The sequence below is a fragment of the Nycticebus coucang genome, chromosome 6 (genome assembly GCF_027406575.1).
Source record: "Nycticebus coucang isolate mNycCou1 chromosome 6, mNycCou1.pri, whole genome shotgun sequence".
Taxonomy (NCBI): Eukaryota; Metazoa; Chordata; class Mammalia; order Primates; family Lorisidae; genus Nycticebus; species Nycticebus coucang.
The window spans coordinates 43721385-43745672 of NC_069785.1; the positions used below are offsets into that span (position 1 = coordinate 43721385).

Genomic DNA, 24288 nt, shown 5'->3' on the forward strand with positions numbered 1-24288 from the left:
ACAGAGCCTCAAGCTATTGGCCTGGATAGAGTGCTGTGGCATCACAGCTCACAGCAACCTCCAACTCCTGGGCTCAAGCAATTCTTCTGCCTCCGCCTCCCAAGTAGCTGGGACTACAGGTGCCTGCCACAATGCCTGGCTATTTTTTGGTTGTAGCCTTCATTGTTGTTTGGCGGGCCCGGGCTGGATTTGAACTTGCCAGCTAAGGTGTATGGGGCTGGCGCTTTAGCCGCTTGAGCCATAGGCGCCGAGCCAGTTGAGCACCTCTTTATATACTTGCCACTGGAGTCACTCAGTGTGATTATATATGTTTGTTCTTGGATACTCAGTTTGCCCCCTTGATCAGTTTGTTCACTTTTAAGACAAAACCACTTTTTTAAATTATTATAGCTTTATAATAGTAACTGCCTGACTGTGGTCCACCTGTACTCCACCTCTGTGTGGTGGGGCCTTTTTCTTTTTTCTTTCTTTCCTTTTTTTTTATTAAATCATAACTTTGTACAATGATGCATTTATGGGGTTCAGGGTGAAATGTGAAATGCTTACATTGAACTAAGTCACACATCCATCACAATTATACTCATTTCTTAATAGTTGTGAAATGTACCATTACATCATGCACATTTTGTGAGGTCACCCCAAATACCCTCCCTTCTGCCATATCCCCCTTCCCCTCCACTCTCTTTTTACTTCCCTTCCTTTTTACTTTCTGGACTATAGTTATGTTTTGCCATTCATATGAGTGTGTAGGTGATTATATATTGATTTCATAGTAGTAGTACATTGGATACCTTTTATTCCATTCTCGAGATACTTTACTAAGAAGAATATTTTCCAGCTAGGGCGGCGCCTGTGGCTCAGTGAGTAGGGCGCTGGCCCCATATACCAAGAGTGGTGGGTTCAAACCCAGTCCCGGCCAAACTGCAACATAAAATAGCTGGGCGTTGTGGCCGGCGCCTGTAGTCCCAGCTACTTGGGAGGCTGAGGCAAGAGAATCACCTAAGCCCAGAAGCTGGAGGTTGCTGTGAGCTGTGTGACGCCATAGCACTCTACTGAGGGCGATAAAGTGAGACTCTGTCTCTAAAAAAAAAAAAAAAAAAAGAATATGTTCCAGCTCTATCCAAGTAAACATAAAAGATGTGAAGTCTCCATCTTTTTTGTGACTGCATAGTATTCCATGGTATATGTATACCACAATTTGTTAATCCATTTATGGGTTGATGGGCCCTTGGGCTGTTTCCGTGTCTTGGCTATCATGAATTGGCCTGCAATAAACATTCTGGTGCAAATGTCTTTGTCATAAAATAATTTTTGATTATCTGAGTATATACTTAGTAGAGGAATTGCAGGATTGAACCGTAGATCTATTTTTAGTTCCTTGAGTGTTCTCCAAACTTCTTTCCAGTGAGATCATATTAGCTTGCATTCCCACCAGCAGTATAGAACCATTCCCTTCTCTCTGCATCCACGCCAACATCTGTAGTTTTGGGATTTTATGATGTGGGCTAATCTTGTTGGAGTTAGATGATACCTTAAAGTGGTTTTGATTTGCATTTCTCTGATGATTAAGAATGATGAGCATTTTTTCATGTATTTGTAGACCAATGCGCCTATCTTCGTCAGAGAAGTTTTCCGTTTAGGTCTCTTGCCCACATAGAAATGGGGTTATTTATTCTTTCCTTATTGATTAGTTTGAATTCTCTGTAGATTCTAGTTACCAGATCTTTGTCGGAAGCATAACCTGCAAAAATCTTCTCATATTCTGAAGGTTGTCTGTTTGCTTTACTTACTGTGCTCTTGGCTATGCAAAAGCTTTTTAGTTTTATCAGATCCCAGTAATGGATTTTTGGTGTTGCTTCAATTGGCTGGGGTGGGGAGTCCTCACAAAATATTCTCCCAGGCCAGTTTCTTCAAGTGTTTTCCCTGCACTCTCTTGTAGTATTTTTATAGTTTCATGTCTTAAGTTTAAATCTTTTATCCAGTGAGAATCAATTTTTGTTAATGATGAAAGGTAGGGGTTCAGTTTTAGTCTTCCACAGGTCGCCAGCCAGGTTACCCAGCACCCTTTGTTAAATAAATAGGGAGTCCCTCACTGAATATTTTTGATAGGCTTGTCGAAGTTCAAATGAGGATAAGTAGCTGGGTTCATCTTTTGGTTCTCTATTCTATTCCATAAATCTACCACTGTTTTTGTGCCAGTACTATGCTGTTTTGATCACTGTAGATTTATACTATAGACTGAAGTCTGACAATGTGATACCTCCTGATTTGTTTTTATTTCTGAGTAATGTATTTGCTAGTCAAGGTTTTTTTCCTGATTCCATATACAATGAAGTACTATTTTTTCAAGTTCTTAAAAGTTTGACAGTGGTGCTTTAATAGGGATTGCATTAAATCTGTAGATTGCTTTGGGTAGTATGGACATTTTAATAGTGTTGATTTTTCCTGGTAGGGCCTTCTTCTAAAGCTTGTCATGGTTCTTACCTACTTTGATGCATTTATTACTTTGTCTGTTGATAGTAGTTTTAAAAAATACTTTATTAGGGTGGCGCCTGTGGGTCAGTGAATAGGGCACTGGCCCCATAGACTGAGGGTGGCAGTTAAGCCCAAGAGCTGGAGGCTGCTGTGAGCTGTGATGTTATGGCACTCTACCTTGGGTGATAAAGTGAGACTCTGTCTCTAAAAAATAAATAAATAAATAAAAATAAAATATATTAAAATTTTTTTATTAAACTAAATTAAATTTTGTAAATGGAGTCTTTGGTCTGTTGTCTAGGGTAGAGTGACTTGGGGTAATGATAGCTCACTGTAATCTTCAACTCTTGGCTCAAGTGATCCTCTTGCCTCAGCAGCCCAAGTAGTTAGAATTATAGCTACCACACCCAGCTAAGTTTTAAATTTTTTGAAGACAGACTGGTCTTAAACTCCTGGCGTCAGGTTATTTTCTTGCTTCTGTTTCCCAAAGTGCTGGGATTATGGATGTAAACTAGTATGCCTGGCCTGTTAATTTATTCCTCGGATTGTTACAGCATTCTTCCGGTTTTGCCCGTATTTGTCAGAATTGTAATTATTAAACAGAAATTCAATACAGTAGATCACAGAACTCAGGAAAGCATTATATTTAGGATTACAGTTTTATTGTAAAGAATATAGGTAAGGATAACCCAGTTGAAGAGACACATAGGGCTATGTTTCAGTGGTCTCACATTTAGAGCTTCCATGCCCCTACCCATAGGGTACAGTGCTTCTGGCATATTGATGTTTTTATCAGCCTGGAGGCTCTATTAAGTTTTGGGTTGTAGAGTTTTTGTTGGGGTTTCATTACATAGGGCTGCTTGATTTGATCATTGGCTATGTGATCAAACTCAATCTGCAGTCCCCTTCCTCTCCTTACCTAGTTTGCAGTCCCAGTCCTTTATTCATAGTGTTAGTCTTTGCTGGTCAGCCCTATCTTGAAGCTGTTTAGGGGTCCTATGAGTTACCTGTGTAGCATAAGTCCAGGTGACATCCAGTGGGCTCATGAATAACCAAGACACTTCTATCACTGTGGAAGTTACAAAGATTTTAGAAGCTCTATACCAAGAACCCTAGATGAAGACCAGAGACATTCTTCTTTTTCTTGGAGACAGTCTTACTATATCGCCCTCGGTAGAGTGTTGTGGCTTCACAGCTCACAGCAACCTCCAACTCTTGGGCTTAAGCCATTCACTTGGCCTCAGTCTCCCAAGTAGCTGGGATACAGATGTCCACTACAATGTTGTGCTGTTTTTCTATTGCAGTTGTCATTGTTTAGCAGGCTGGGGCTGGGCTCCAACATGCCAGTCTTGGTGCATGTGGCCAGTGCTGTAACCACTGTGCTACGGGCTCCAAGCCTTTTGTTGTTGTTGTAGTTGTCATTGTTGTTTTAGCAGGCCTGGGCTGGGTTCGAACCTGCCAGCCCCAGTATATGAATCTGGTGACCCAACCACTGAGCTATAGGTACCAAGCCCAGAGACATTCTTATTATACAATTTTAAAAGTTTAAAACCACTTACGATGAAAAATAGTAATCACTTGTGCTTTACCCTTTCTTCTTCACTCCCTAATTTTCTTCCTAGATGAAATGTTTCCACTTTTACCCATGCCTTTTGTGTTATATTTAATCTATTGAAAGTAAAAAAAAAGTTTTTCCTCATCTGGATACTTTGGGAGGTGTTTTGTTTTGTTTTGAGATAGTGTCACTCTATTGCCCAGACTGGCGTGCCATGGCTGCAGCCTAGCTCATGGTAACCTCAGACTCCTGGGTTCAGTGATCATTCTGTCTTAGCCCCCTGAGTAGCTGGAACTAGAGGTGCCCATTACAACATCTGGCTAATTGGTTTTTTCTTTCTTTCTTTCTTTTTTTTTTAAAGTAAGAGTGGGTCTTCCCCTTGCTCAGGCTGGTCTGGAACTTCTGACCTTAAAGGATCCTCCTGTCTTGACTTCCCAGAGTGCTACAATTACAGGTGTGAGCCATCAGGCCTGGCCTCCTTTGGTTCATAATGTTCCTTTGCCAATATGAACTGATTATTCTCTTAGCCTCTACCAGCTGCCATCTTGGGATTTCTCTTTGCTTGTCATCGTGCTAACTTTACATTTACTCTTCTAATGAAGGTTTTCCTGTTTCCAGCACCATGAACTATCTTTTCTTGGTTTGTGGTAGGTTGTTTTTGTTTCTGTTTAGCGTGTGTGTTGTATATGTGAAGTTTGTCATTCAGTAATTTCCTCAGTAAGGCTGTGTGGAACATAGAATTTTAAAATGTTTAAATGAAACTACTTATGAAAAATGGTACTCTGCTCCTAATTTTCTTCTTATGTACATATGTTGTGAACTGGCTTTATTTTGTTCCTCATTCTTTTTTTTTGTAGAGACAGAGTCTCACTTTATGGCCCTTGGTAGAGTGCCGTGGCCTCACACAGCTCACAGCAACCTCCAACTCCTGGGCTTAAGCGATTCTCTTGCCTCAGCCTCCCAAGTAGCTGGGACTACAGGCACCCGCCACAATGCCCGGCTATTGTTCCTCATTCTTTATAAAATTACTTGGTTGAGTATAGAGTTTTATGCTGAAAATTTGTTGTTGTCTTCCAGTTTTGAATTAAGTTTGATGCCATTGTTTTCCTGGTCATTTGTATATAAACCCTCCCCCCCCCCCAAGGATCATAGCATATTTTATCGATCCCTCATTCCGTGAAATTTCATGGTTGACAAAGGTTGGTATGTTTGTTCTCTCTCTCTCTCTTTTTTTTTTTGCAGTTTTTGGCCAGGGCTGGGTTTGAATCCGCCACCTCTGGCATATGGGGCTGGAGCCCTCCTCCTTTGAGCCACAGGCGCCGCCTGGTATGTTCTCATCATTGTGCTGTGGTTTTTTTTGGAGACAGAGTTTCACTTTGTCGCCCTTGGTAGAGTGCTGTGATGTCATAGCTCACAGCAACCTCAAACTCCTGGGCTCAAGCGATTCCCTTGCTTCAGCCTCCCAAGTAGCTGGGACTACAGGCACCTGCCACAACTCCAAGCTATTTTTTTAGAGATGGGATCTTGCTCTTGCTCAGGCTGGTCTCAAACCCGTGCGCTCAGGTAATCCACCTGCCTCGGCTTCTGAGAGTGCTAGGATTACAGGTGTGAGCTGCTGCGCCCTGCCTTTGCTATGTTTTTTTTTAATTCAAGAAATTCATGGGGAGACGCCATCTTCCAGTAATTCAGCAAAATGACAAACACAAAGGGAAAGAGGAGAGGCACCCGATACATGTTCTCTAGGCCTTTTAGAAAACATGGAGTTGTTCCTTTGGCCACATATATGCGAATCTACAAGAAAGGTGATATTGTAGACATCAAGGGAATGGGTACTGTTCAAAAAGGCATGCCACACAAATGTTACCATGGCAAAACTGGAAGAGTCTACAGTGTTACCCAGCATGCTGTTGGCATTGTTGTAAACAAACAAGTTAAGGGCAAGATCCTCGCGAAGAGGATTAATGTTCGTATTGAGCATATTAAGCACTCTAAGAGCCGAGATAGCTTCCTGAAACGTGTGAAGGAAAATGATCAGAAAAAGAAGGAAGCCAAAGAGAAAGGTACCTGGGTTCAACTGAAGCGCCAACCTGCGCCACCCAGAGAAGCCCACTTTGTGAGAACTAACGGAAAGGAGCCTGAGCTCCTGGAACCCATTCCCTATGAATTCATGGCATAATAAACATATAACATAGCACACAGGAGTACTAGTGGACCCATGTTTTTAGGCGCAAGAACCTATTTATTCCCCATGAGCTCATGGCATAATATGTGTACAGCAGGGGTACACAAGATAACCAGTAGGCCCCATGTAACAGTGATACCAGGTGCTGGGACCTATTTCCCCACAAATTCGAAAGTCAATCAACACTTTGTCACGTTCAATGGCAAGGTGCCTCCCTGAGCTGCTGGAACTTCTTCCCCTATGAATTCATGGCATGGTAGATACAAATAATAGCATAAAAATGTTTCTTGTTCATTCACTACAAGTGTGTTTTTTTCCCCCCAAAGAAATATTAAAGCAAATTTTAATGTGTCCTAAAAAAAAAAAAAAAATAGAAATTCATGTATTTTTTGGCTCCAGGGAAATTTTTAGTATGATTTTTCAGATAATTTTTTATTTTCCATTTTTCTGTTCTTTTTGAAATGCCTTATTGCTGGATATCACATCTCCTGAATGTTGATTTTTATATATTTTCTTTTATTTACTGCCATCTTTTTTCTTTTTCTTTTCTTTTTTTTTTTTTTTTGAGACAGAGCCTCAAGCTGTTGTCCTGGGTAGAGTGCTGTGGCATCACAGCTCACAGCAACCTCCAATTCCTGGGCTCAAGAATTCTCCTGTTTCTGCCTCCCAAAGAGCTGGGACTATAGGCACCTGCCACAATGCCCGGCTATTTTTTTGGTTGCAGCTGTCATTGTTGTTTGTTGGCCCCGGGCTGGATTTGAACCCACCAGCTCAGGTGTGTGTGGCTGGCGCCTTAACCATTTGAGCCACAGGCCCCAAGCCAACTGCTATCTTTTTTTTTTTCCTTTCTTTTTCAGAGACAGAGTTTTGCTCCGTTGCTCTGCTAGAGTACAGAGGCATCATCATAGTTCACTGCAACCTCAAAATCCTTGATTCAAGCTATCCTCCTGCCTCAGCCTCCCATAGCTGGGAGGAAATAACACGCTTTGCCGCCACACTGGGCTAATTTTTATATTTTTTATAGAGATGGGGGTGTTGGCTTTTCCTTCAGGTGGTCTGGAGCTCCTGAGTACAAGTGATGGCTCCCATCTCAGCCTCTCAGAGTGCTAGGATTACAGGCATGAGCCACCTTGCCCAGCCATATCCATCTTTTTGTTTCACTTTGTGGAAGATTTCCTTGATTTGGCTTTTGAATTGACTTTTGAAGTTTTGATTTTAGCTATCAGATTTTCATTCCCAAGAGTTCTTATTTTCTTTTGTACTATACATTCCATTTTTCCAGTGGATTTTTTTATGTTAGTTTAAGCACTGATTTTTTGAAAGTCATTATGATTGGGTTCTTGTAATGTGACCCCTTGGTACCTGTATATAACTTTATCATAGCATATATTAAATTACATTGTATTGTCTATTTGTCTTTTTCCTGTGCTGTCCTGTAAATCCCTTGAGTATAGGGATGATGCTTTATTTTGGCAATCGCAGTGCCCAAATAAGATATCTGTTAATACTGGGCATTTAATAAATGTTGACCAAGTTTATCACTTGCATTTAAATCCTTCTTTTAATATGTTTTAGAGTGGCTGGTACTGTCACATGTTAGTATATAGGGTTATTTGTTGCATTGATTACATACTGCCAACAAATGTAATCTTTTGCTTTAAATTATCTGATGTGTATAATTCATTGATGTTGCCTATACTTTTGCTTAGGTATTCTTTTTTTTTTTTTTTGAGGACAGAGTTTCACTTTGTTGCCCTGGATAGAGTGCTGTGGTGTCTCAGCTCACAGCAACCTCAAATTCTTGGGCTTAAGCGATTCTCTTGCTTCATCCTCCCTGGTAGCTGGGACTGCAGGTGCCTGCCACAGTGCCTGGCTATATTTTTTTGGAGATGGGGTCTTGCTCTGCCTCAGACTGGTCCTAAACCTGTGAGCTCAGGCACTCCACCTGCCTCAGCCTCCCAGAGTGCTAGGATTGCAGGCCTGAGCCCCTGCGCCCGGCCTCCTTAGGTTATTCTTTCACCTAATTTGTTTGGATAGAAGATATTTCTTAGAAGAAGACTGAAACTAAAGAATTTTTTGTAACATTCTTCCACTAAAACAAAATTTGGTGCATTTTGTATAAAGTTTTTGTTCAAAGATAGAAGAAATCCTTTTGGAGAGTGTTTCTAACAAGTTTAATTTTACAGTAAGATGTGAAAGCAGTTATGCAGTAGCAGTCAGGATGTAGCTTCATGATGGAGGTTCTTGGGTACTGCAAACAAAAAGCAGGTCATGTGTTAAATGAAAACTAGATAAAGGGTTTTTTTTTTTTTTTTTACAATTTTGAAAGTTTTGAGATATGAAGATAATGAGAGAACTATTACAGGCGTGAATATTAAATTACTTGATGACATAGAATGTTTATATGTGATATACATAAGAACTAAGATAATTGGAAAGGGGAAAGAGAGGGCCCAATGATGGAAATTGGTGGTTTTTATTTATTTTTGTTGTTATTGTTGTTTTGTTTTTTGGGACAGAGTCACCCTCGGTTGAATGCTCTTACCGTCTGGAGTAGCTGAAGCTATTTTTAGAGATGGGGTTACCCTCTGGCTCAGGCTGGTCTTGAACTCCTGAGCTCAAGCCATCTACATGCCTTGGTCTCCAAGAGTGCTAGGATTACAGGCATGACCCACTTTGTTTAGTTTTTGTTTTCTCAACCTTTAAGAACAGCTAAAGGGGGCCTAGTGGCACAGTGGCTACTGCCTATAATTGTACTACTTTGGGAGACAGGGAAGGATTGGATGGCTTCAGGCCAGAAATTTGAGACTAGTTTGAGCATGAACAGAACCTTATCTCTACAAAAAAAACAGAAAAATTAGTCCAGTGTGGTGCTGCATGCCTATAGTCCAGGTTCTTGGGAGGCTGAGGTGGGAGGATCACTTGAGCCCAGGAGTTTGAGGCTGCAGTGAGCTATGATGATGTCACTGTACTCTAGCCCAGGAGATAAAGGGAAATTGGATTGGAGTAATAGCTATATAAATAAATATAAATGTATTACAAATCATTGAGTTGACACTTAAAGGGGGTGGCTTTTATGTTATGTAACTTAGTGTTGTTTTTTTATTTTTATTCTTTGAGACAGAGTCTTACTCTGTCACTATGGTATCTTGGCTCATAGCAACCTCAAACTCCTGGGTTCAAGTAACCCTTTGCCTCAGCCTCCCAAGTTGCTGGGACTATGGGCTGCACTACTACACCAGGCTGATTTTTTCTGTTTTCAGTAAAGATGGGGTGTTGGGAGGCTCCGTCTCCCAGAGTGTTAGGATTATGAGCCACCACCCCCAGCCAGTAAAGTTGTTTAAAAAAAAGATGGAAAGAAAAAGAAAAACAAACTGATAATGTGCTGTTCTCACCAGTTAAGTGAAATTTTTCAAAGGAGAAAGTTGTGTTAGCTTTCATATTGAAGTTTGTGATTCATTGAATTAATTTTTATATGTGGTATGAAGGATCAAGGTTTATATTTTTGCATACCCAGGTGCTTTAGCATCCCGTGTTGCTCAGGCTAGAGTGCAGTGGCAATATAGTAACCTGCAACTCTTGGCCTCAAGTGATCCTCCTGCCTCAGCATCTTGAGTAATGGGGACTATAGGCTTGTTATCATTCATGTTACCTGATCTTAGAGAAAATTATTCTATATTTCTTATTGGATAATGATGTTGGGTGTTGTTTTTTGTAGTGACCTTTTATCACTTTGAGAAACTTTGCTTCTATTCCCCAATTTCCTGAGAATGGTTATGAGTTTGAGTATTGGGTTGTACTGAATGATTTTTTTCTTATATCCATTGAGAGGCCCTATGTTTGCCTTCCTTTATTTTGTTTATGTGGTGCATTAATGTTGATTTGTGGAGAGAAGGAATGCTTTTTTTTTTAGTAGCAGGCTTGCATTCTTGGGTTAAGTGCTTATTGGTCATAATAGTCATCCTTTTAAATAATTATTCTATTTCCTCATGTTTTATTGAGGATTCTTACATCCAAATTCATCTGAGATATTTGTTGTAGTTTTATTTCTGATGTGTTGATATTAGGGTTATTAAGTGTTCCATTCTCTGTACTCAGTATTCTCCAAGAATGTACAGGACTGCTATTTTTTTCATTAATATTATTATTGTTATTTTTGCAGTTTTTGGCTGGGGCTGGGTTTGAACCCGCCACCTCTGGCATATGGGGCTGGTGCCCTACTCCTTTGAGCCACAGGCGCCGCCCTTCACTATGTTTTTCTTTCATTTTTTTTTTTTTTTTTTGTAGAGACAGAGTCTCACTTTATCGCCCTTGGTAGAGTGCCATGGCATCACACAGCTCACAGCAACCTCCAACTCCTGGGCTTAGGTGATTCTCTTGCCTCAGCCTCCCGAATAGCTGGGACTACAGGCGCCCGCCACAACACCCAGCTTTTTTTTGTTGTTGTTGTTGCAGTTTGGCCAGGGCCGGGTTTGAACCCGCCACCCTCGGCATATGGGGCCAGCGCCCTACCCGCTGAGCCACAGGCACTGCCCTATGTTTTTCTTTTAAATTTATTGTTTTATTATTAAATCATAGCTGTGTACATTAATGCAATCATGGGGTACCATACACTGGTTTTATATACCATTTGACATATTTTCATCACACTAGTCCTTCATTATGTTTTTGATAGAAATTGTCAGTAAGGCTGCAGAGTTTTCTCTCCTGGAATGTTTCAAGTTATGAATTAAACCTCTCGGTTGTTTTATATTTCATTGATTTTCTACTTTTTTTTTTTTTTTCGGGGGTAGGGTGGATGTGGAGAAGAGTCTTACTCTGTCCCTCTGAGTAGAGTGCTATGGACTCAGCCAAGCTTAGAGAAACCTCAAATTTCTGGGCTCAGGCACATGTCACCATGCCTGGCTAGTTTTTGTATTTTTAGTAGAGATGGGGTCTTGCCCTTACTCAGGCTGGTCTTGCTCAGGCTGGTCTAGAACTCCTGAGCTTAAGGGATCCTCCTACCTCGGCCTCCTAGAGTGTGAGGATTTTAGACATGAGCAATCACACCGGGCCTTCCCTCTCATCTTTATCTCCTTTCTTCTACTTGGCTTTTGATTTAATTTGCATGACAGGGGTGGGCCGACTTAAGACCTTGTAGCCCATATCTGTTTTTTTTTTTTTTTTTTTTTGAGGTAGAGTCTCATTCAGTAGCCCTGGGGTTGAGTGCTCTGGCATCATAGTTCACAGCAGCCTCAAACTCTTAGACTCAAGTGATTCTCTTGCCTCAGCCTCCTGAGTGCCTGGGACTGCAGGCACCTGCCATAGCGCCCCGCTATTTTTTAGAGACAGGGTCTCACTCTTATTCAGGCTAGTCTCAAACTCCTCAGCTCAAGCAGTCCACCCACCTTGGCCTCCCAAAGTGCTGGGATTACAGTGTTTCTGAATTTTTAAATTGTTGAGAGAAAAACAAAAGAAGAGTAGTATTTTATGACATGTGAAAATTATATAAAATTCAAATTTCAGTGACCATTTGTTGGATCTTAGCCATGCTAATTGGTTATTTATTGTCCATGGTTTCTTTTGTGCTGTAGTGCCAGAGTTGAGTAATTGCACCAGAGATTGTGTGGACTGCAAAGTCTGAAATTTAGCCCTTGACAGAAAAAATTTATCAATTCCTGACTTAGATAATTGATTTTAGCCTTTAGTGTGTATATTTAAAGCTATACATTTGCTTCTGTGCACTACTTAAGGTACATTCTATAAATTTTGATACATTGTATTGGTGTTTCTTACTGTTTTATAGTTTGATTTCATGTTGTGAAAGAACATATGACTTAAAACCTTTGGGAATGAGCAAGGGTTTGTTTTATTATTGACCATATGGTGTGTTTTTTTTTTTTTTTTTTTTTTTGCAGTTTTTGTCTGGGGCTGGGTTTGAACCCACCACCTCTGGTATATGGGGCCAGCACCTCCGGTGTATGGGGCTGGCACAGCTGCCGCACCATATGGTCTCTTTTGGTTGATATTTCATGTATACTTAAAGGATATAAGTTTTGCACACTTGTTGAATGTAAAGTTTTATAAAAGATTATCAGATAAGTTTTACTGTAGCTGTGTGATAGGTTGAAGTTGGGAAGTCTGGATCCTCTAAGGACTTTGTTCAAGATTGTTGTGAGCGGCTCAGCACCTGTAGCTCAGCAGCTAGGGTGTCAGCCACATACACCCCAGCTGGCATGTTCGAATCCAGTCTGGGCCTGCCAAACAACGACAACTACAACCAAAAAATAAAAATAGCTGGGCGTTGTGGTGGGTGCCTGCAGTCCCAGCTACTTGGGAGGCTGAGTGAGGCAAGAGAATCCCTGAAACCCAAGAGTTGGAGGTTGCTATGAGCTGTGATGCCTGAGGGCGACAAAGTGAAACTCTGTCTCAAAAAAAAAGATTGTTTTGAGCTAAGTGTGATGGCTCACACCTGTAATTCCAGCAACATGAGAGGGTGAGGAGGGAGAATTTTTTGAGCCCAGGAGTTGTGAGACCAGAAGGGGCAATATAGTGAGACTCCATCTCTAAAAAAGATTTTGAAAAATTAGCTAAGTTTGGTGGTGTACCCTGTGGTCTCAGCTACTTGGGACACTAAGGTAGAAGAGTCACTTGAACCTAGGAATTCAGGGCTGCAGTGAATTATGATTATGTACTTCTAATTCACAAACATGGGATATTTTTCTGTTTATTTAGATTGAGATCTTTTACAAACAGTGTTTTACAGTTTTCCATGCACCAGCCTTATACTGCTTTGGTTAAATTTATTCCTAAATAGTTTTTTCTTGTTGATATTGTTATAAATGGAATTGTTTCTGAATTTCATTTTTGATATTCATTGTTAGTGTGTAGAAGTTCAATTTTTTTTACGTGTATTGCTCTTTGACCCTACAATCTGGCCAATCATTTATTAGTTCCAATATGTTTGTAGTGGATTCCTTTGTATTTTTCGCATAAAAGATCATGTTATCTTTGAGGAGATAATAATTGCTTTTTCCTTTATTTTTTACTTGAAGTGACAAGAGCTTATACCTTCTTTTATTTCTTATTTTAGGAGATCGTATTTTTTATTCAGTCTGAATTCTCTCAGCTGCCTGAAAATGTCCTTGATTTTAGAGACTTCATTTGGTAATATAGGTTGGAAATTTTTTTCTTTTTCTTTTTTTTTTTTTTTTTTTTTATTGTTGGGGATTCATTGAGGGTACAATAAGCCAGTTACACTGATTGCAATTGCTAGGTAAAGTCCCTCTTGCAATCATGTCCTGCCCCCATAAAGTGTGACACACACTAAGGCCCCACCCCACTCCCTCCCTCTCTCTTTCTGCTTCCCCCCCCATAACCTTAATTGTCATTAATTGTCCTCATATCAAGATTGAGTACATAGGATTCATGCTTCTCCATTCTTGTGATGCTTTACTAAGAATAATGTCTTCCACTTCCATCCAGGTTAATACGAAGGATGTAAAGTCTCCATTTTTGGAAATTTTTTTCTTAACGACTTTATGATGAATTGATTCTGTTGTCTTCTGGTTTTCTGACTTACATGAGTTTCTAATAGTCAGTCTGTTCTCGTTCCTATAGTATAGTGTCCTTTTCTCTATTGCTTTCAATGTTTTTTCTCTTAATCTTTAATTTTCTGCAGTTTTACCCTGTTGTGCATAGGTTTGACTTTCTTTTTTTTTTTTTTTTTGTAGAGACAGAGTCTCACTTTATGGCCCTTGGTAGAGTGCCGTGGCCTCACACAGCTCACAGCAACCTCCAACTCCTGGGCTTAAGCGATTCTCTTGCCTCAGCCTCCCGAGTAGCTGGGACTACAGGCGCCCGCCACAACGCCCGGCTATTTTTTGGTTGCAGTTTGGCCGGGGCCGGGTTTGAACCCGTCACCCTCGGTATATGGGGCCGGCGCCCTACCGACTGAGCCACAGGCGCCGCCCAGGTTTGACTTTCTTTTTTGTATTTGTCCTCATTGTTTGCCATGTGTTTTGGGTCTGTCGATTAAAACCATTTACTTTTGGGCTCCGTGCCTGTAGCTCAGGGGCTAGGGCACCAGCCACGTGCACCTGAGCAGGCTGATTTGAATGTGGCCTGGGCCTGCCAAACAACAATGACAACACCAACCAAAAAATAGCCTTGTGGCGTTGTGGCGGGCACCTGTAGACCCAGCTACTTGGGAGGCTGAGGCAAGAGAATCGCTTAAGCCCAAGAGTTTGAGGTTGCTGTGGGCTGTGATGCCAAGGCATTCTATACAGGGTGACAGCTTCAGACTGTGTCTCAAAAAAGAAAAATCATTTACTTTTAGAAGATTTTTGTTTATTTACTCTTCAAATATTTATTTCTCTACTTTCTTTTATCTTTGGCAGTGCAGTTACTAGTACTTCATACTGTTTAATGTTGTTCCCATGTCTGTGACACTCTTGTGTTTTTCTTTCTTTGTTCTTCAGCCTAGGTGATTTCAAGTGGATTATTACCACTTCAGTAAATATCAGCTCACTCTGGTTTCAGCTATGTTAAGGGTGCAATTAGGCTTCTGTCTCTGGCAGGACCTTGCAAACTAAGCACTAGGAGACTACAGGTTCTCTCTTTTCAGGCCATTTTACAAAGTAGTAATTGGCTGATAGTGAGGAGAAGTTTAAAAAGTTTTAGGGCCAGATGCAGTGGCTCATGCCAGTAATCTAGCACTCTGGGAGGCGAGGGTGGGTGGATTACCTGAGCTCACAGGTTCAAGACTAGCCTGAGCCTGGCTCAGCACCTGTTGCTCAAGAGGCTAAGGCGCCAGCCACATACAGCAGAGCTGGAGGGTTTGAATCCAGCCTGGGCCTGCCAAATAACAATGACAACTACAAGCAAAAAATAGCCGGGCGTTGCAGCGGTGCCTGTAGTCCCAGCTACTTGGGAGGCTGAGGCAAGAGAATCGCTTAAGCCAGGATTTAGAGGTAGCTGTGAGCTGTGATGCCACAGTACTCTACCCAGGGCAACAGCTTGAGGCTCTTTCTCAAAAAAAAAAAGACTAGCCTGAGCCAGAGTTGTGGCGGGTGCCTGTAGTCCCAGTTACTCAGGAGGCTGAGTCACTTGAGTCCAAGAGTTTGAGGTTGCTGTGACCTGTGGCGCCATGACACTCTACTAAGGGCTACGAAGTGAGATTCTGTGTCAAAGAAAAAAAAAATTTTATTTTAGAAATAGGGTCTGGCCATGTTGCTCAGGCTATATTAAACTAATGGTCTCATGTGATCCTATGGCCTTTGCCTCTGAAAGTGCTGGGATTACAGTATGAGCCACAGCACCTGTCCAGAAGACTAGTTTTATATTTGGAATCTTCCATATTCTAATCTGTCCGTACTCAGGCATTAAGTTTGGCTGGCTTCTCTGTATTTCTTCAAAGATTGCCTGACTAAAGCTGCTTTTTTCTCTTCTCGCTTTATCTTTAGACAGTGGCAGATGCTACTTAAAGGAATAGCAATCTCTAGTCACCCAGAGAAGGTTACTCCTTCTGGAACTCAGTTCATTTAGACTTATTTATGTCTAGAGGTCTTCAGTGGCTTTTAAAAATAATTTGTCTCATGCTTTCTTTTTATTTCAGATAGTCTTACTCTTTCTCCTTGAGTAAAGTGCTTTGGGGCACTATAGCTCACAGCAACCTCAGACTCTCTTGGTCTTGAGCAATCTGCTTGCCTCAGCCACCAGAGTAGCCGGGACTAGAGGCTTGCGCCACTGTCATGGGCTAGTTTTTTTCTTTTTTTTGAGACAGAGCTCAAGCTGTCACCCTGGTTAGAGTACTGTGGCATTACAGCTCACAGCAACTTTCAACTCTTGGGCTCAAGCGATTCTCCTGCCTCCGCCTCTGCCTCCCAAGTAGCTGGGACTACAGGCGCCTGCCACAACGCCCAGCTATTTTTTGGTTGCAGCCGTCATTGTTGTTTGGCGGACCTGGGCTGGATTTGAACCCGCCAACTCAGGTGTATGTGGCTGGCGTCTTAGCCATTTGAGCCACAGGCGCTGAGCCTGGGCTAGATTTTCTATCTTTCAGTAGAGACAGGGTCTCAATCTTGCTCAGGATGGTCTGGAACTCCTGAGTTCAAGCAATCCACCTGCCTTGGCCTCCTGAGGCCTGTGTTAGGATTATAGATGTGAGCCATCACTGTGTCTGGCCTAGTGCTTTCTTACTGTTCCAGCAGAAGTGATGGTCTTTTGTAATCTTCCACATTCTAATTGGGAGTGGAAGCCCTTCATTGAAGGATTTTTGAGTAAGATCTTAAGAAAATTGGTGGAAGAACAACTAAGTATACGTTCATGTTATGGTTGCTTATACATATTTGAGATAAAGTTTTATAAAGACAAGAATGTAATTGGGACTTGGTGCCTGTGGCTCATGCGGCTAAGGCGCCACCCACATACACCTGAGCTGGCGGGTTCAATCTAGCCCGGTTCTGCCAAACAACAACGGCTACAACCAAAAAATAGCTGGGCATTGTGGCAGATGCCTGTAGTCCCAGCTACTTGGGAGGCAGAGGCAGGAGAATTGCTTGAGACCAGGAGTTGGAGGTTGCTGTGAACTCTGATGCCACGGCACTCTACCCAGGGCAACAGCTTGAGGCCCTGTCTCAAAAAAAAAAAAAAAGTATGTAATTGGGCTAGCAAATAGTGAAAAAAATTAGTGCTTCATTAATGATGGATTACAGTTAGAAATGTATTTTATTGGACTGAAACATGAATATAAAGTTTTATATGTGATTGGATCATATGGAATATAACACAGATTACTGTTTAAGGTGAGACCGAAAGGGCTGAGCATAGATAATATTGGGCCTTGAAAAGCACCCCAGGATATTTATACTTTTTTCTTTAGTTTGAAATATTTTTGAATAGGAACGTGAAATGAATGTATCTCATAAATGAAGTTATATTTCAATATCTTTGAAATATAACTTCAGTAATAAAGGTTGTAGATGCAACTTTTCCTAGATTATTGGATATCTAATTAAATTTCTGGTCCCTCAAGTCATCACTGCTTTGCTGGTTTTTAATGTCTTCCAATAGATTTTTAAAAATATTTTTTGGGGAAAAAAATCTTTGAAGCCTTAGCCTTTCTAGTTCTAAATGGAGGAAGCTCTGCCAGAAGCTATGTCATATTACTAATGGAAACTCACCTACTTAACTTTTTGATAAGTGACTGATCAAATCAAAGTATTTTATTTGTACAAATGCTGTTTTCATTTTCTTTTCTTTTCCTTTTTTTTTTTTTTTTTTTGAGACCGAGTCTCACTCTGTCACCCTTGGTAGAATGCTTTGACATCACAGCTCACAGCTCACAACTCACAGCCACCTCAACCTTCTGGGCTCAAGTGATCCTCTTGCCTCAGCCTTCCAAGTAGCTGGGACTATAGGGACCCGCCACGACATCTGGCTATTTTCTTAGAGACAGATCTTGCTCTGGCTCAAGCTTGTCTCCAACTTTTGAGCTCAGGCAATCCACCTGCCTTGGCCTCCCAGAGTGCTAGGATTATAGGTGCCCAGCACATATTGTTTTCAGTGATGAACTTTGAAATGGGAAGAAAAAGTCCACAATCTTTCTTTGTTTTATATATCTATCTATCTATCTATATATATCTATATATATATATATATGTTGTTAGTGAATATGTATCGTAAGTTTGTGTAGAGTTCTTTTAGAGACTTTTTTTTTTTTTTGGTGGTTTTTGGCCAAGGCTGGGTTTGAACCCACCACCTCCGGAATATGGGACCAGCACCCTACTCCTTGAGCCACAGGTGCGGCCCTTGTGTAGAGTTCTTAAAGCAGTTTTCCTCCTGCTGTTCTGTGTTGCCAGCATGTTGACTTCTGCGGATAATTTTTGGGAAAAAATTACAGAGTACAGAGATAAAAAGTTTTAGAATTTCTGGATCAGTGCCTGTAGCACAGTGGTTACAGCGCCGGCCACATATACCAAGGCTGGTGGGTTTGAACTCAGCCTGGGCCAGCTAAGCAACAATGACAACTACAAAAAAAAAAAAAAATAGCCAGGTGTTGTGGCGGGTGCCTATAGTCCCAGCTACTTAGGAGGGTAAAGCAAGAGAATCGCTTTAAGCCCAATAGTTGGAGGTTACTGTGAGCTGTGATTTTACAGAACTCTACTGAGGGTGACATAGTGAGACTCTGTCTCAAAAAAGAAAAAGTTTTAGAATGTCTGATTCTAAAAATTCTAATTCTAGCGATACTACTTTATGTAGAATGTTAGATAATTAACCTAGTCTTACCATAACTTTAGTCTTACCATATCCTCAAGATAAATTGGTACAGTTTTTAATTCGAAGACAGGAAAACTAGATGTGTATGGTATAAAGTATCACCCTCCTTTAACTGTCATACCAATTAGTGGTGGATTCTTTGCACTGAGTGAGTTTTTTAGTTTTAAGTTAAAATCATTTGGGAACATTATCATAAATATACTAAAAAACCACTGAATTCTATCCTGCAGTTAATTAAGGTGTTAATGTTTTATGTTACAGGAATTTTATTTCAAACACAAAGGAAAAAATGAACTGGTATTTTTAAGGCCTTTTCCTCTTCATTGCAGCTTAGTTGTGATGGATTTGTTTGCTTCACTGGGTAATTAGTGTATGGATTTTCAGAGTTCGATTTTGGATCTGTGCCAGTTGACTATTGGAAAAGTACCTAAAATAAAAAATTTTAGAAGATATTCTGCATTTATTTTTATATTTTTGTTGTAGTTGTCATTGTTTGGGGTTCAAACCCACCAACCCTGGTGTATGTGGCCAGCACCCTAACCACTGAGCTACAAGTGCCACGCCTGCATTTTGTTTTAATGATATTTTGTATATTTTTTGTGGCAAAAAAAATTTTTTTTTTTTTTTTTTTGTAGAGACAGAGTCTCACTTTCTGGCCCTCGGTAGAGTGCCGTGGCCTCACACAGCTCACAGCAACCTCCAGCTCCTGGGCTTAAGCGATTCTCTTGCCTCAGCCTCCCGAGTAGCTGGGACCACAGGCGCCTGCCACAACACCCGGCTATTTTTTGGTTGCAGTTTGGCCGGGGCCGGGCTTGAACCCACCACCCTCGGCATATGGGGCCGGCGCCTTACCGACTGAGCCACAGGCGCCGCCGGCAAAAAAATTTTTTTTTGAGTGTATATCTTTTTTGAGTGTATCACAGCTTCGCTCACAGTGACCTCAAACTCCTGGGTTCAACTGATGTTCCTGCCTCAGCCTCCCAAGTAGCTGAAACTACAGGTCCACAATGCCTGGCTTTTTTTTTTTTTTTTTAAGAGGTGGTGTCTTTCTCTCCTGAGCTCAGGCAGTCCACCCGCCTCGGCCTCTTAAGAGTGCTAAGATTACAGGCGTGCACCACCATGCCTGGCCTAATTATTCTGTTTTTAGTAGAGACAGAGTCTTGATTTTGCTGAGACTGGTCTTCATGGGAACCTCCTGTGTTGGCTTCCCAGAGTGCTTGGATTATAGGTGTGGATTATGCGCCTGGCCCCATTTGTGGACAATTGACAGAAAATATAAAAGTTTGATGTTGATAAAGTGATTTTAAGAATCTTATTAGGATATATATACAGTGTTTTTGAGGAATGGCTCTTGAGATCTGGTATATTATTACTTGGTTTCTAAAAAGTCCTTTTTTTCTCTTCGAATCTTGTTTATGGATAGTCTTATATTTTTGTCCCTCCTTCCCTGTCTCTCCAGTCTTGTTGCCAACAGTTTTGAAGATGGCTCTAGGATAGTCTCATCGTTAGACCCAAATGGAAACTTCAATGTTGTCATTAAAGAAGAACCTCTGGATGATTATGACTATGAAGTTAGTGAGTGCCCAGAAGGGGTCACTATAAAACAGGAAGAAACGGATGAAGAGACGGATGTATACTCAAACAGTGATGATGATCCCATACTAGAGAAGCAACTAAAGAGGCACAATAAAGTTGATAACCTAGAAGGTGATCATCTATCTTCTAAATGGCTACCAAGCAGCCCATCAGGTGTTGCTAAAGCAAAAATGTTCAAATTAGATTCTGGAAAGATGCCAGTAGTCTATCTGGAGCCTTGTGCTGTCACCAAAAGCACAGTAAAGATTTCTGAGCTGCCTGATAACATGCTTTCCACATCTCGAAAGGATAAATCTTCTGTGTTGGCAGAATTAGAATATTTGCCTACATACATTGAAAATTCTAGTGGAACTGGCTTCTGCTTAGGCAAAGAATCAGAAAATGGTATTGGAAGACATTCACCAGATCTCAGAGTAGTACAGAAATATCCCTTACTTAAAGACCCTCAATGGAAGTATCCTGATATATCTGACAGCATTAGCACAGAAAGAATACTTGATAGCTCAAAAGTTTCAACTGGGGACTCACTTTCAGAGAAAGAGGAGTTGGGCAAAAAGAGAACAACTATGCTTAAGATTGCAGCAGCCTCAAAGGCTGTGAATGCGAATCAGAATGTCTCTCCAAATGTCCCTGGAAAAAGAGGAAGGCCACGGAAATTAAAACTCTCTAAGGCAGGGCGACCACCTAAAAACACAGGAAAGTCTTTAACTACTACAAAGAATACCCCCGTTGGCCCTGGGACTACCTTTCCAGATGTGAAGCCTGATCTGGAAGACGTGGATGGTGTTCTCTTTGTTTCCTTTGAGTCAAAGGTGAGGTTGTAATTTCCAGCATTCTTTCTAAGGCTAATTACAGTAGAATCTTTTTAAGTTGACTACCCAAGGGGCTGTAACAACCTGGTCAACATACCGAGGTGGTCAGCATAAGGAACTAGGCCTATTGTACTGATACTCTCACATGTCTGGTCTACACATATGAAAATTAGGTCAACCTTAGGAGGTGTCAATGTAAGGAGGTGGTTGACTATGGAGGTTTTACTGTAGTTGTTCTTGAGTTGTATACTGGCTGAAAATCGACTCAGAATCTAGTTTTGTGAATGTGTCTATTTGTGAAGGAGTATGTGGTGTAAGGGAAGTGTCTCCAAAATGTTTGGTTTAGTTAGTAGGCATCACTTAAGATACTTCATTTGAATGGACTTTAAAAATTATGTCCACTTAGATCTCAGTTAACGATTTTTGCTCTTTTTATCTGGATTTTTTTTTTTTTTAATCTTTGGTTTTTACTGGAATTTTCAGGATTATGGCCTAAAAAAACATAAAAATACATGAATAGTTTACTAACTTTGGGGTTTTGGGATACCCCATCCTTTTTACTTTGTGCATGCCCTCCTTCCCCTTGTTTTTATTACTAGTAGTATAGTAAGTTCTCTTGGAGAATCAAATATTAATAGTCTGCTTTACTCTGCCAATTTATATGTTGATAGTTTTATTCTAGTTTCAACTCTGCAACCAGACTGTTTTTCTTTTAGAGTTTTGTAGAAGCCTTGTCTTTTTTTTTGAAGTTTGAAAGATGGAGTCTCACTCCATCATGTATGCTGTATGTGATGGTGTCAGTCCAGATCACTCAAACCTCAAACTTCTGGGCTCTAGCAATCCTGCCTCACTCTCCCAAGTAGCTGGGATTGTAGTCAGACTCCACAATGCATGACCACTTTTTCTATTTTTGGTAGAGACAGAGTCTCACTCTTGCTTAGGCTGATCTCAAACATAGGCGCTCAAGTTATCTTCCCACCTCAGCCTTTCAGAGTGCTGGTATTATAGGTGTGAACCACAGTGCCTGGCCTAAAACCTAGTCTTTTATAGTTGGTTGCACAGATGTTGGATGTTTAATCCTTTCTACCTGTTCTTTTCCTTCCTCCTTCTTAGTTGCTGAGTAAGCTGTCTTTTATATAGGTTCTGAGAAATAAGCATGCAAATTGACATAAATACAGTTTCAGGTCATTTAATAAGTAAGACATTGTATTTAGATTATTTTTCCTTTTTCTTCTGATTATTAATATTAATGTAGAACATTTAGAAAATACAAAAAAGTATGAAAAAATTGCTCATGAGTTGTGTTAATTTTGAATTATCATTATAAACATGGTGATATTTTCCACCTGGTTGTTAATTTTTCTTTTTAAATACTTGTTTGTTTTTAAAGTAATATGAATTTTTTTTTTTTTTTAATATGAATTTTTTTTAATATATAGGAAGCTCTAGACATTCATGCAGTTGATGGGACAACAGAAGAACCCTCCCGTCTTCAAGCATCAACCACAAATGACCCAGGTATTATAAAATAGTATAAAACAAGATGTGTTTGTGGTTTGGACTGTAGAAGTGAAATGGTAACATTTGTTCTTCTGTACTATACAATAGCTTATTTTAATCATTGTTTGTTTTGTGAGTAGGTTGCAGAACAAGAATTTTTCAGTTGGAAAAGGAATTAATAGAAGACTTGAAATCCTTGAGGCATAAGCAGGTGATACATCCTGGTCTCCAAGAAGGTAATAGTCTCTAAATGATACACAAGGCCAATTCTTTTGTGTTCTTTTCTTTCTCTTCCTCCTCTTCCTCTTCTCCGCTCTTTACCCCTTCACTTTTCTTTCCCCCCCTTTTGTTTTTTTTTAATTTTTCTTTCTTTTTTTTTTTTTTTGAGACAGAGTCTCAAGCTGTCACCCTGGGTAAAGTGCTGTGGCAACACAGCTCACAGCAACCTCAAACTCTTACGCTTACGTGATTCTCTTGTCTCAGCCTCCCAAGCAGCTGGGATTACAGGTGCCCGCCACAATGCCCGACTATTTTGTTGCTGTAGTTCTCCTTGTTGTTTGGCAGGCCAGGGCTGGATTTGAACCTGCTAGCTCCAGTGTATGTGGCTGGCGCCTAGCCACTGCGCTACAGGCACCAAGCCTTTTTTAACTTTTTTAAATTAGTTGAGACAGTGTCACTAAGTTGCTCTGGGGTTGAGTGCTATGGTGTCATAGATCACAGCAACCTCAAACTTGGGCCTAAGCAATTCTCATGCCTCAGACTCTTGAGTAGCTCAGGCTATAGGTGTCTACCATAATACCTGGCTATTTTTATTTTTTTTAAGGAGACGGTTCTTGGTCTTGTTTAGGCTGTGCTCAAGCAACCACCCACCTCGGCCTCCAAGAGTGCTAGGATTATAGGCATGAGCCACTGTAACTGCCCTCCCACCCTCCTACTTTTAAGACAGAGTCTCACTATGTTGACCTTGGTGGAGTAGTGTGGCACCTCATCTCACAGCAACCTCAAACACTTGGGCTTAAATGATTGTTTTGCCTCAGCCTCCCGAGTAGCTGGGACCTCAGGTTCCCGCCACAATGCCTGGCTATTTTTTGGTTGCAGTGGTCATTGTTAGCAGGCCTGGGCTGGGCTTAAACCCTTTAGCTGTAGTTTTTGTGGTCATTGCCCAATTCACTTGATTCTTTCTATCCTTGATTATCTTTCTTTCTATCCTTGATTCCATTTCTTTCTGAGCCTCTTTAAATTTGTATATTTTTTCTTCTCTACTTCCATAATTTTTCCCTTTAGCCTAAAAACAGGTCTGCGTCTTCTTTATCTTTATCTTAATAGCTCATGTATGGGCTTGGCACCTGTGGTTCAAGCGGCTAAGGAGCCAGCCATATACACGTGAGGTGGCGGGTTTGAATCCAGCCTGGGCCTGCACAACAACAATGATGGCTGCAACCAAAAATATCCGGGTGTTGTGGCGGCACCTGTAGGCCCAGCTACTTGGGAGGTGGAGGCAGGAGAATTGCTGGAGCCTAGGAGTTGGAGATTGCTGTGAGCTGTGATGCCACAGCATTCTACCCATGGTGGCAGCTTGAGGCTCTGTCTCCAAAAAAAAAAATAGCTCATGTATGTGAAAAATACATATCATAGTATGAAAATACTATTTCTTTTTTCATTGTTAGAACCTAGTATTCTCCCTCCATTTCTCGTCTTTTAAACTTTGGTTACTTTATTTATTTATGGTGGGTAGAGTCCTGCTCGTTCTTATATACTTAGTAATGAGGTGTATAAATAGAAGAATACTTTTTTCTCTCATAGTATGCTATAAGCATAAATGTTCTATATATTTGATTGACCACTGGAAACAGTGGTTGTAATACATTATCTTGACCTTGATTATGTTGCTTAATCTTTTTTTTCCTTTA

The 24288-nt window shown here is 40.8% G+C and overlaps 2 protein-coding genes across 20 annotated transcripts in view; both read left to right on the forward strand.

Moving 5' to 3' along the window:
* MGA (MAX dimerization protein MGA) overlaps positions 1-24288 on the forward strand; it is a 151266-nt gene that overhangs the window by 55597 nt on the left and 71381 nt on the right. For all 19 annotated transcript variants that reach the window (XM_053593505.1, XM_053593492.1, XM_053593495.1 and 16 more), the window contains 3 exons: positions 19930-20878; positions 22318-22396; positions 22519-22614. In XM_053593505.1, the coding sequence (XP_053449480.1) occupies positions 19930-20878; positions 22318-22396; positions 22519-22614 (1124 nt within the window). The remainder of the gene's footprint in view (positions 1-19929; positions 20879-22317; positions 22397-22518; positions 22615-24288) is intronic.
* LOC128587421 (60S ribosomal protein L21-like) lies at positions 5685-6225 on the forward strand. Its single transcript, XM_053593512.1, has one exon. The coding sequence runs from the start codon at positions 5724-5726 to the stop codon at positions 6204-6206; it is 483 nt and encodes a 160-aa protein (XP_053449487.1). The 5' UTR covers positions 5685-5723; the 3' UTR covers positions 6207-6225.

Bases quoted from the DNA above. Each gene is read 5' to 3' on its own strand.
- LOC128587421 (XM_053593512.1), top strand. From the start codon at position 5,724: ATGACAAACACAAAGGGAAAGAGGAGAGGCACCCGATACATGTTCTCT.